General features: G+C 37.8%; 1 protein-coding gene across 1 annotated transcript in view; it reads left to right on the top strand.

Annotated features, from left to right (window-relative positions):
* Prmt3 (protein arginine methyltransferase 3) overlaps positions 1–11,972 on the top strand; it is a 123,508-nt gene that overhangs the window by 31,833 nt on the left and 79,703 nt on the right. The window contains exon 10 of the mRNA XM_012517258.2: positions 6,810–6,909. Within this exon, the coding sequence (XP_012372712.1) occupies positions 6,810–6,909 (100 nt within the window). The remainder of the gene's footprint in view (positions 1–6,809; positions 6,910–11,972) is intronic.

Here is an 11,972-nt window from a genome sequence, read left to right as displayed (position 1 = left end):
TGTGGTGCTGGGGGATTGAACCGTGGTCCCTTGTGCTTTGCTAAGCTTGTTCTAAGTAGGTGCTTTAGACCACTGAGCCATCTCACCAGCCCCAACAGCCTCAGTTCTAAGGAGGAAATATTCTTGCTCACAGTTGATAGCATTTTTGGTTTGTATTTGACTGGCACCAAGTCAGGCAGTGTGGTGGAGGAGAAAGTGTTCAGAGTATGGCAGGCAGGAAGCACTTGCAGGCCTAGTCCCAGTGACCCCTCCTCTGGCCAGGCTTTGCTTCCCAAATCACATTTAGCTATAAGCTTGTCAGTGATCTAATCCACCAATGAGGATCATGCCCCCAAGATCCACTCACCTCCTCAAACCTCATCTGTGAGCACGAAGGCTGTGGGGAGACATCCAGATATAGACCATAGCAGCGCAGGGCAAGAGATTGAGCCTTCCCCCACTTCCATATCCTGCCCTCATCCACTGCCTTTCTCCATCACAGGGACTGCTGAGAACAGTTGTGGTGTGAGCATTTTGCGTATGTGCCAGGACACGCACATCTGTAGGGTGTGTATGTACAAGCAGAGTTGCAGTCTTTGAGGTATGCATCTCTTCAGGCTTTCTAGGCATTGCCAGGCTACTTTCCAAAGTTCTTTTACCACTTCATACTCAGCCCAGTAATATATTTAAAGTTCTGGATGTACTGTCTACTTTTTAAGTTGGTTGTATAGCAGTAAAACATTTTAAGTTTAAATTTTTTGCTGTGATTGCTGACGAGACTATATACCTATTCATGTTGGCTATTTGGATTTGAATTGCCTTTTTTGTCTAATATTTGCTTTTTTTGGCCTGTGTTTCTCTTGAGTTGTCTTTTGTCTTGTAGAATATATATAATAAATGAGTGGATTTGGTCTGTTCATAGATGTGATGTGATGCAAGAGGCTTGTCTTGTTCTTGCTTGTCTCTAGCATCTTCCTAATTTCTTTTGGTTAACTAAAATTCTCAGTTTTCATTTAGCAACACTTGTGGTTGTCATTATTTGTAAGTTGAGTAAATTATGTTTGCCTATTCTTGAAGTCCTCGTGGTATATTCTCTTATAAGTTCTTTATTATTGTGCCTTTCACATTTAGGACTGTGACCTAATGGACATTGGATTTTGTTTATGATACGACGTAGTGGTCCAGTTTGTTTTCATTTGTTTAGTCATTAATTCATTCCCAAGTCACCTTCTGTTTATATGACCAACTTGTCCTGTGCAGTTTATTACAAAGCCCATTCTTTCCTTTATACTTGCAGTTCATCATTGTCAAAACTGAATAATCAGTATACGGGAACAATAACTTTGATATCAGCACCCTACTGAGAGAGTAAGATAGAAAAATCACAAATCACTCATTCATGAGCACATGTGTAAGAATCTGAATCAAACTGTAGTATTAGAAAACTGGGCTGGGTATGGTATGCTGTGGTTAGCACACTCCAGCACTCAAAAAAGCAAGAAAGCAAGGTAGCTAGTTGGAGAATATACTGATGCAGTTTCTCACAGGAATGCAGAGTTGATTAAAAGTAAGAAAATTAGAAAAAGTGCTGAGAATCATCTCAATATTTGCAGAAAAAAATGATGAAATTCACTACCCTTTCTCTACATCTGTTTAAAACTCTAAGGCAGGTGATAGAGCTCAGCAGCACAGTGTCTGCCTGGCAAGGTCGTGCAAGATTAGGAGTTTAGTTCTCAGTACCAAAAAAATTGAACTCTAATCTAACTCGTGTTCGTGACACACACTTGTAGTTCCAGCACTCTAGGACCCTGGGGCAGGAGTATCACAAGCCTAAGCCCAGCCTTTGCAACTTAGTGAGACTTTGTCTCAAAAAATAAAAATAGGGCTGGGGATACAGCTCAGTGCAGAGGCCTTGGTTCAATCTGTAGGACCAAAATAACGAAGCAAACAAAACAAAACAAAAAAAAACCCTAGCACTAGAAAGTAATGTTCTAATATGATATGGAATATCAACAAAGATAGGATCCACAATTAATATCTTGATGTGTTAAAAACATTCTCTGGTATTCAGGAACGAGACGGGGTACCAGTCATCACCCCTGCCATTCAGCACTGTAATACAGAGATCCTGGCCAGTGTAGGAGATCATAAAAGAGAAGTATAAGAATTAGAAATGAAAAGAAAACCCTAAGTATTAAGATCCCAAGTACATAAATAATAAACATTTATTTTTATGCAAGCCAGGAAGTGAGGGGGCAGTAAAGCAAGAAGAGAACCATAAAAATTTTAGCATTTGAAAGCTAAAGTCTCTCAAAGTTTATTCCCATTATTTGTAATCTCCCAGACTCTACAAGGATATTAAGTCACTTTAAGTGGAAAGTTCACCTGGGAGATAAATGTTCCCAGAAAATAATTCCCCACAATCTGCTGTTTTAATATCTTCAAAAAAAAAAAAAAAAAAAAAAAAAATTTCTTCTTCTCTAGTGTATCTTCTGACCTTGGTCACTATCTTTTGCTATATAATTTCAGATGTTAATCATTTTTATTATTTTCTGCAGTCATTTAGCCAAACAATAAGCCTGTGTAACCCTAATGGCCTCTAGTCCCTAAGGGCCTCTGGTTGATAATGCCTTTGTAGAAAGTAGATCTACTTCTTCTTTTTCATATGGTTTTTCTCAGACCATCTGAAAATCCCCTCTATATGAGCTGGCTATGGTTTTGTCTTCCTATCACCCCCACTGTTTTGTTTTTGTTTTTTTCTGAAAAGCAACCTGTGAAGTTACAGCTTGCTGATGAGCACGTCTTGGGAGAAGCTTGCCTGGCAGTGGAGAAGTCTGTCACCCCGGCCCCCGCGTGGCCTCAGCCTGTGTAGAAGGCTGGAGAAGTCTGGGGAATCCCCTGGGCCTTGGCCTGATTGGCTAATCTGGGCATCAGATCATTGCTGAAGCCAAAGTTACCACCTCTGAGTGCTCCTGAGAGTATATGTGTAGTTCCCATGAGGAGCAAAACTTAGGCATTTCAATGACAAATGGATAATAAATTGTGTGACACAATTGAAAGTCTGACACCAAGGAGACAGTATGATGTTTACACATTGAGTCTGATTTATTTCACTAATGAATATGGCCTCGGGTTATGTTTCCCTATAAAAGTCTTGAGTTTATCTTTTTTATAGCTGAGTATTACTCCATTGCATAAAAATATCACTTCTTTGCTAAGCATTCCTCACTTGATGGAAGTTTGGGTTTTCAGGATTTAGTTAGGAAACATTGTGCTGCTGTAAACATTGGTGCACATGTCAGTGTGATTTGGTGTTTTTAATTCTTCTGGGAAGATAGCCAGAAGGGGAATAGCAGCTGGGGTGAGTTGGACCTCTCATCCTATTTTTTTGAGGAATCTTCACGCTGGTTTCCAGGGGTTGCAGTAGTCTACACTCACACCAAAGGAAGAAAAGGAATCTTTTTTCCCTGTAGAGCCTCCAGAGTTTGTTATTGGTTGATTTGTTGATAATAGCAATTCTTTCTGGAGTGAAATGAAATCCCAGTGTTTTAATTTGCATCTCATGAATGACCAGTGGGGTTGAACATTTTTTTACATATTTATTTGCCATTTGTATTTCTTTATCTAAGAAGCATATATTCATCCCATATGTCATTTTTTAAATTGGGTCTTTGAATTTAGGTTCTCTGATTTTTTTTTTTTTCCCCCCAATTCTTCGCATGTTCTTAAAGTCCTTTGTTTGGGGGACAATTGGCTAAATTTTTTTCTGTTCTGTGGGTTTCACTGTTAGTGATTTCTTTTAGTGTGCAAAAGTTTTTTAATAAGATGAGGTCCCAGTTGTTGATTCTTTGAAGTATTTCCCATGCAGATTGGGCTTTGTTTATGAACTCTCTACCTATCCCTATGTGCTTAAGATTTCTACCTACATTCTTTTCCAGTGGGTTTAGGGTTTCTGTTTTAATATTTAGATCTTCGATCTGTTTTGACTTTAGTAAATGGGTCTAGTTTTAGCCTTTGGCATGTGAAAAGCCAGTTTTTCCAGCATCATTTATTAAACAGGATATCTTTTCCAGTGAATATGTTTGGCCCCTTTGTCAGATAAGGTGGCTGAGTGTGTTTGGAGTTGTCTGCTTCATCTAATCTGTTCCATTGATTCTCGGGTCTTTTTTGCCAGTACCTTGTGGTTTTTGTCACAGTAGCTTTGCAGTATAATTTCAAGTCAGGGACTGATGGCTCCTGCCTTGTCTTTGCTACCTAGAATTGCTTTTACTATTCTAGGTCTTGGTTCCAAACTAATTTTAGGGATGTTTTGTCTTGTTTTGTGAGGTATGTAAGTAGTGTTTTGATTGGGATTACATTAAATATGCATAAAGTTTTGAGAGAATGACCATTTTCACTATATTGGTGGTTCTTACCCATGAGCAAGGGATATCTTCCTATTTTCTTAAAAAATTTTTTTTTAATCTTTTACTTATTTGGTATAGGGTTTCACTTCGCAGCTTGGACTCAGAGATCCTCCTGTCTCAGCCTCCCCAGTGCTGGGATTACAGGTGTGTGCCACCACATCTGGTTTTGGTGGCTGGCTCGGCATAGGGCCTCCATGGCATGCAGTGTTGGTGCTCAAACCCTGGTCCTTGCGCTTGCCTGGCAAGCACTTAAGACTGCTAAGCTATCTCCCCAGCCCCTATCCTTCCATTTTCTGATAGCTATTTTTATTTCTTTTTTCAGATTACTGTAATTTTTCAATGTATAGATATTCTTTTTGTTTTAGATTGACTCCTAAGTATTTCATTTTTGAGAGATGCAATTGTGAAGGGTATAGTTTCCCTAATTTCTGTCTCAAGTTTTTTGTTTGTGTACAGGAATGCTATTGATTTTTTAATGTTGACTTTATATCCAGCTAAGTTACTAAATTTAGTTATTAAATATAGAAGTCTTTTGGTAGAGTTTTTGGGTTCTTTTATGTAGAGCATCATGTTATCTATGAATAATGATAATTTCACTTCTTCTTTTCCTATCCTTATTCCTTTCATTTCTCTGTCTTGTGTAATTCCTCTGGCTAATGTTTCCAGAACCGAATTTAATAAGAGAAACTGAAAGAGTAAATATGGTCTTAATATGTTCAATAGATACTGTGAAATGGGTAAAGATGGTTGGAAAGGAGAAGTAGGATGGGGGAAAGAAAGGGAAAAAAAGAAAAATGCAAGGTAGTTAATACTATTAATGTCTTTTAGTTCATAGAAAGGAAGGTTTATGTTAATAGTGATTGGAGAATTTTTATGCCCATATCTTGAGTAACTACTTTAAAGATAATCACAGCAATGTATTAACTATTGTTATTCTCCTAGCAGCTAGTTATAAAATTTTGTTTTACCCCATTTCCATAAAATAAATGGATAAAACAATAGAATATAAAACAAATACAAAACCTAAAACATAACACAATAGAAAACCCTTAGTTTATCTAATGAAGTGGGTCAAAAGACCCACTACATTCCATTTTACATGTATTTGGAGATATTATTATATTATGTGAGTAATTGAAAGAATGGCAAGTGAAGAGGAAAATATTTGTCTTAAGATCATCCTTCTGGAGTGATCTTACATTGCTGTTTTCTGTTACAAAATGTACTTTCTCTTCAAAATCTTTCAAGTACAGAATAAAAGACTGAAAAAGAGCTGCAAGTCTGCAAACAAACTCATGTATATATGATTGTCTTTTGTCAGAGGTGCCAAAGTAATTCCATTTGCTATTGATAGTTTTTGAAGTGATCTTTTCAAAGCTGTATTGATAGGTACTGACATGTGTAATAAAGATGTGTCAATAGGACCAGTTATCACATAGAAAGATGGCTTGGTCATTGTACCAGGAAGAAGCTATTTATAACTACAACGAGCTCTTTAACCGTCAGTTAAAACTTTTGAAAGATAATATTATTATTATTATTTTTTAAATTTTATTTATTTGTTTGTTTGTTTATTTATTTATTTATTTTGTGTGTGTGTGTGGCCAGCTCAGCCCACCAGGGGGCACGGCTGGCTGGCATGTGGTGCTGGGGGATTGAACCGCGGTCCCTGTGCTTTGCTAAGCTTGTTCTAAGTAGGTGCTTTAGACCACTGAGCCAGCTCACCAGCCCAAGATAATATTATTGACAAAGATGTGAAGCTATGAGCATGTGCACTGCGCTGCCTGCGAGGTGCCCAGTTCGGTGCCCAGCTCGGTGCCCAGCTCGGTGAGGTTCAGGTCGTGGAGAGACGCCGAAGGGTCCGCACTGGAGGGCGAAGGCTCCTCCTCCACTGGGACGTCCCTTGTGTTATTTCTAGCTTGGCTTTAGTAATAGTATTACTAAGCTCAGTACAGCCAAACGTTTTATTTAAGCCTGTGGTCTGTTTAAAAAATGTTTAATAAGATATCTTACATTGCCTTTTTGTACTGTTTTTGAAAAAAAGTTAATTCTATTCATTTGATTTTGCGGTATTTGCACATCCTTACATCATTGTTGGAGTCCCTTTAGACAGCACTTTTGTTGGTGGTCTGTCCGCATCCTCCTCACACACACACCTTTTGTCTTTTTTAAAAACGGTTTGTAGGTACTTTTTGTAAAATTTATTTCTTTCAACGGGAAGTTTTCATTATTTAGTGTTTTGTCATATTAATCAGAAACATGTTCAGCATTCATGGAACAGCCGACAGTTAATTATATACACAGGATAAACTTTGAGCACCTTTTTGCTACACAAAACAGTGTAAAAAGATGGCCGAAAACTATGTAATTTAACTTTCCCAGTCTGTTTAATATACTAATGCAATTCATTATGATAATTTTCAGACTAAATAAACTTGAAGATACTATTATACTCATTAAAGGAAAGATTGAAGACGTTCATCTTCCTGTAGAAAAAGTGGATATTATTATATCTGAGTGGATGGTAAGTGTTCACAGAGAAAACTACTTTGATAAAAGAAAAGCAGCCAATAAAATAGCGTTTTTCTACATTTAATTATAATGTATTAAGTGGCAAAATGGCAGCATTTGAAAAATAGCAATAATTTTATGACAGTTTATTCTAAAATGGTACTATATTGGCTGGTCATGTTTTTAACAGAAGAATAAATAGTTTCCCTTTAAAATCATAATTAGTTTTCTACTTTCAAAATTTGTAGAGACCTAAATGTGAACTTGAGAGCCTCCCAGGATTGCTGAGGACACGTTAGGACTACCTCATGGAAGTTAGCATGTCTCCCCTTTACTGTTGTGCTGAATGTCCAGTCTTTGTGCTCTTAGGCTATCTAATCAGTGTCCTTTTGCACAGAAAATAGAATTTATTGCTGCTGTCAATATAATTAAATTATAGTATACTTTTGTAGATTGATGTTGAAATGAGTGAAAGGGGAATATTTTTAAATGTATATAAATTCAGATTAATAGTGTTTACTGATTTGACTTTTTGATATGCCAATTTCATGAAGATAAAATAGACACTTCTAATATATAAAGATTCTTTAACCATTTGGAAAGTTTCATTTTTCAAGCTATATTCAGCAAACGTGTTTTTATGAAAGGAATTGTTAAAAAATTAAAATAATGAATTTTATTTATAGTTTTATATATATTTTGAATAAGCAGTTACAATTCCAGCCAAATAGAAATTTTAAATTCTTAAAGTATTCCTAATTAATATAGTAACATCTTTTAATTGATACTCAAACATACTGACTATTGTAGACATTCTGTGGTATGTGTGTGTAACAGTGCGTGGTTTCTTTTCTATGTAAATATTTAGGGAGTTTGGGGTAGTAATCCCATGTGCATACACAATGTGTAATGGTCACATCAGGATTATTAGAATTTCTCTCTTCAAACACTCATAATTTCTTTTGTTGGGGATCTTTGAATACCTTGCTTCTAGTTCCTGACAAAATGTATAAGTTGTTGTGTGTTGTTACCACCTTTTTGACATATAGAGTATTAGTAGGGCTGTACTTTTGTTGTTGTTTTTGTGGAACCAGGGATTGAACTCAGGCCCTTATGCTTGCCAGGGAAGCACTTATTCCACTGAGCCATCTCCCTGGCCCTAGTGCCATACTTTTTGTATTTTGTTATGCTTTATCCCATCTCCCTATATTGCACTCTCCACCCAATTATGGTCTCTAGTAATCACTCTTTGTTATCTTACATGAATCCAACAGCTCTTAGGTTCCACATGGAGTGAAAAGATATGGTGTTTGTCTTTCTGTATGTGGCTTATTGAAATTAATATAATGTCCCCTAGTTTCACTCGTGTTGCTGCAGATAACAAGACTTCACTGTTTGTGATGACTAATAATCTGTTGTGTGTTTATATGCATTTTCTTTAGCCGTTCATCCGTTGGCAGACACCTCTCAGTTTATTCCAGATGTCGGCTATTATTGGCCACAGTGAATGTGGAGTACAGCTTCTCTCTTTGGTATACCGATACACTGGTATACTGATTTCATGTCCTTTGGAAAACCTGGTGGTTATCATCTGAGTTACTTTTCTCTTCTTGCTGGGACATACACCCAACACTCAAGCTTAGGAAAGGAAAGGTTTATTCAACTCACAGTTACTAGAGGTTTCATAGTTTAGAGCAGCATGAATTACATGCTGTGATCTTGAGACACTACCATGGCCCGCTACAAGGTCTGGAAGAAAGGCTGGGGTGCTGCTGTGTTGAAGATGATCCACTCCTTACCTCCAAGAGAGGCCACCAGGCCTGGGGGTGGGGCATAGGGAGGTGCATGATGTCAGTGTAATGGTTGGAGCCTCTCTGGCCCCGCCCCTCAAGCACCACTCTGGTCTTCTGGCCCCACCCCTTGAGCCACTGCTCCTCAAGTGGCTACTTCCCCATGATTTACGTGAGGCTTTGTGGGAACAACTACATACAAACCATAACAGTTATCATAATATATTTTGTCTTTCAGAGAACCTGCATACTATAATGGCTGTTTATTTACATTTCTTAGCATATAAGAACCATTGATTTTGTTTTCTGAAGGAGATGGCTAATGGTAGGATTGACTTTTAACAATTCTTAATCCCCATATTTTTTATTCTCATACACCAAAGAATACATAACAACACTCTAATTTTTCTTTTGAATTGAATGAAAAGTATGAATTAAGTTTCAGTAATTAAAAATCCAACATTTCTTCAAAGATTATACCAAAAAGATGGATTAGAGAAAACACTGTAGAAACATTTCTTGGGAATACTTTTAAGTAATTATGCTACATGTTGACCTTTAGCATCTTCATTTCATTAGGGAGTATATTGTTTTTCTTTGAAGATATACTTTTACATTTTTCCAAGTAGACTTCACAGACATGTGAAGACAGCGTGGCCAGGTGGCCTTTACCGTAGTTGCACATTCTCACACACCAACTAGTTGGGTACTTACGTTGTTTAACAACTTTGTATTTCTGGATGTTGAGTTTTTTCTTTTTGGTGTATTTAGTACAGGGTCTGCAGGGTCTCACTTCACAGATTGGACTTGTAGTGATCCTCCTATTTTTAGCCTCCCAAGCACTGGGATTACAGGCGTGTGCCACCACGTCCAGGGGCGGGGCCAGCACTGTATGTGGTACCGGAATCAAGCCCTGGTCCCTGTACCTGCCTGACCAGGCACTTTAGTCCTCTGAGCTATCTGGCTGGCCCTTGGATGTTGATTTTATAGGAGTTTTTTATTTCAAAATCTGAAAGATGATCTGGAAGTATTACTGTACTGGTGAAGTTTTTTTTTGTTTTTTTGTTTTTTTTTTTTTCTCCCTGCAGAACCAGGGATTGAATTCAGGCCCTTGTGCTTGCCAGACAAGCCCTTATTCTACTGAGCCATTTCCCCCAGGTGAAGTTTTATAGCTGATTGGTTTAATAAGAAAGCAATGATTAGATGCATTTATGATGCTATGTTTATGGTGTGAAATTTATGAAAGTCAGGCCAGTTTTCGTTGGTTTGATCTTGGATCCATTTGTAATTGTCTCTACTTGGTTCTGTACGGAAAAGTAAACTATCCAGGCCACCTCCAAGGCTCCAGTGACAGCTGACTCATACTGGATTGAGGGAACGCAGTGGGAAAACACTGACAAAAGGTCTGAGAAAGGGAGAACCAGGCTGTTGATTCTCTTCTCAGGTTGCTGCTGCTGGTGCTCATTTTGTGGCTTCTTTCTCTGCAGAGGCCTGTCATGGCTCCATCATCTGTCATATGACCCTGATCGTGGGCTCCTGAAGTGGGCCTCTTTCTTTGTCTCTTTAGCCTGAGGATGCTGTTTATTTCTGGGTGATACTGAACTCTTTATATCACCGTCTTGATAACTTTCTGTATTTTTTCTCCTCAGAGCCTGCAGTATCTGTTCTCCTAGTTATACTCTAAATACAAAAGCGCCTTTCACTTTGGAGAGCCAGTCAGGTACAAGTTCTGCCTTTATCAGAAAAGCATTGTAATCCATGGTGCTGAATAATTGGAGCCTGAGAAGGAAGAAGCCAGTTACTTGGAGCAGAGGTGTTAACGGAAGCTTTTCACTCAGGGAAACAAATCGTTGTGTTCAAGAAGGGATATCTAGGAACTTTTCTTCTTCCTTGAAGTTGTGTTGTATAACTTCAGCATTTCATTATCATACTGGTTACCTTTCCTCATGCCCATAAGTGAAGTAGAAGTGCAGCTTTTATACTAAATGCTTGAGGTAGAGAATGAAGTACTAACAGTAGTTATTCTATGGCAGTCAACTCTTTATGGCCTTATTTCTACAATGAAATTTGCACCTAACACTTTAGGAGAAGGCTTTGGCTAAAAATATTGTGAGTTAATTGGGGTGGCTTAGAAAAATCAACCAATAACAAATGCTGGCTGGCTGTTGAGAGAAAGGAGCCCTTCTTCACTGCTTTGGGAGTATAGATTAGTGCAACCTCTGTAGACGTCAGTGTGGAGACTCCTCAAAAAGCTAGAATTAGAAGTCCCATTCAACTTAGCTATTCCCCTTCTTGGTATTTTTCCAGAAGAATTCAAAACATACCACAGCAATGTATGTGCATCCATGTTTATAACAATGCAGTTTGTTGTAGCTAAATCTTGGAAACAGCCCAAATGCCCATCAACTGAGGAAGGGATAAAAAAACACTGTTGGCATTTTTACACAGTGGGGTATTACTCAGCTATAAAAAAGATGAACTTGAGGCCTTTATAGATAAATGGATGCAGTTAAAGACCATACTCAAAAGTGAAATCAGACGTGTATACATCATATTGTGTCCGTAGGATAAGAAACTGAACAAGTAAATAAGATACAAAAAATATGATCGATGCTTTGAAGGGGAAAGAAACTGTTCAAAAGGAAAGAACAGCTGGGATAGGACAACAGGAAGGAGGGAGGGCTGGAGAGATGGCTCGGTGGAGTAAGTGCTTACCTGGCAAGCGCAGAGGCCTGACTTCAGTCCCCGGTCCCACCAAAAACCAAAAAGGAAGGAGGGAAGTGATGGCTAAGATAATGGAACTAACAGTGCTTATTTTTGATCAGTTTTGCATGCCTACATCTGGTAATCTAAGCAACTGCTTTGAAGAGAACAATATGCAATCTAATAGCAACTGTTAATTTCATATCTTGTTTTGGAATTCTGTATCATTTTTATTGGCTTTTAAAATTCCTTTTCAAAGAAAAGCAATGTCATTTATGGTATCTTAGTTTCTATAAGTCCCTTCCTAACTTTGGTACTTCCAAAAGGATTTCTGAGCCGAGATGCTGGAAAATACTAATCATATAATTAAATATGGGGTAAGGCCGAGTTCTAGTATTTGTTCAACATTTTTCAGATACTCGTGCTTTGGCTGAAACAGTGGCAAGTTAGTAAATGACTTAGATCTGCCACATTTTCATGGACCAACACTTTCAAATTACTTGTAATGTGTAGGGTCTTATGTGCAAGTTATTTTTTATTTTTTATTTATTTTTTATTTTATTTTATTTTATTTTTTTTTCCT

Source organism: Octodon degus, unplaced genomic scaffold, assembly GCF_000260255.1.
Source record: "Octodon degus isolate 3935 unplaced genomic scaffold, OctDeg1.0 scaffold00159, whole genome shotgun sequence".
Classification (NCBI taxonomy): domain Eukaryota; kingdom Metazoa; phylum Chordata; class Mammalia; order Rodentia; family Octodontidae; genus Octodon; species Octodon degus.
This window is presented reverse-complemented; position numbering and strand designations above follow the sequence as displayed.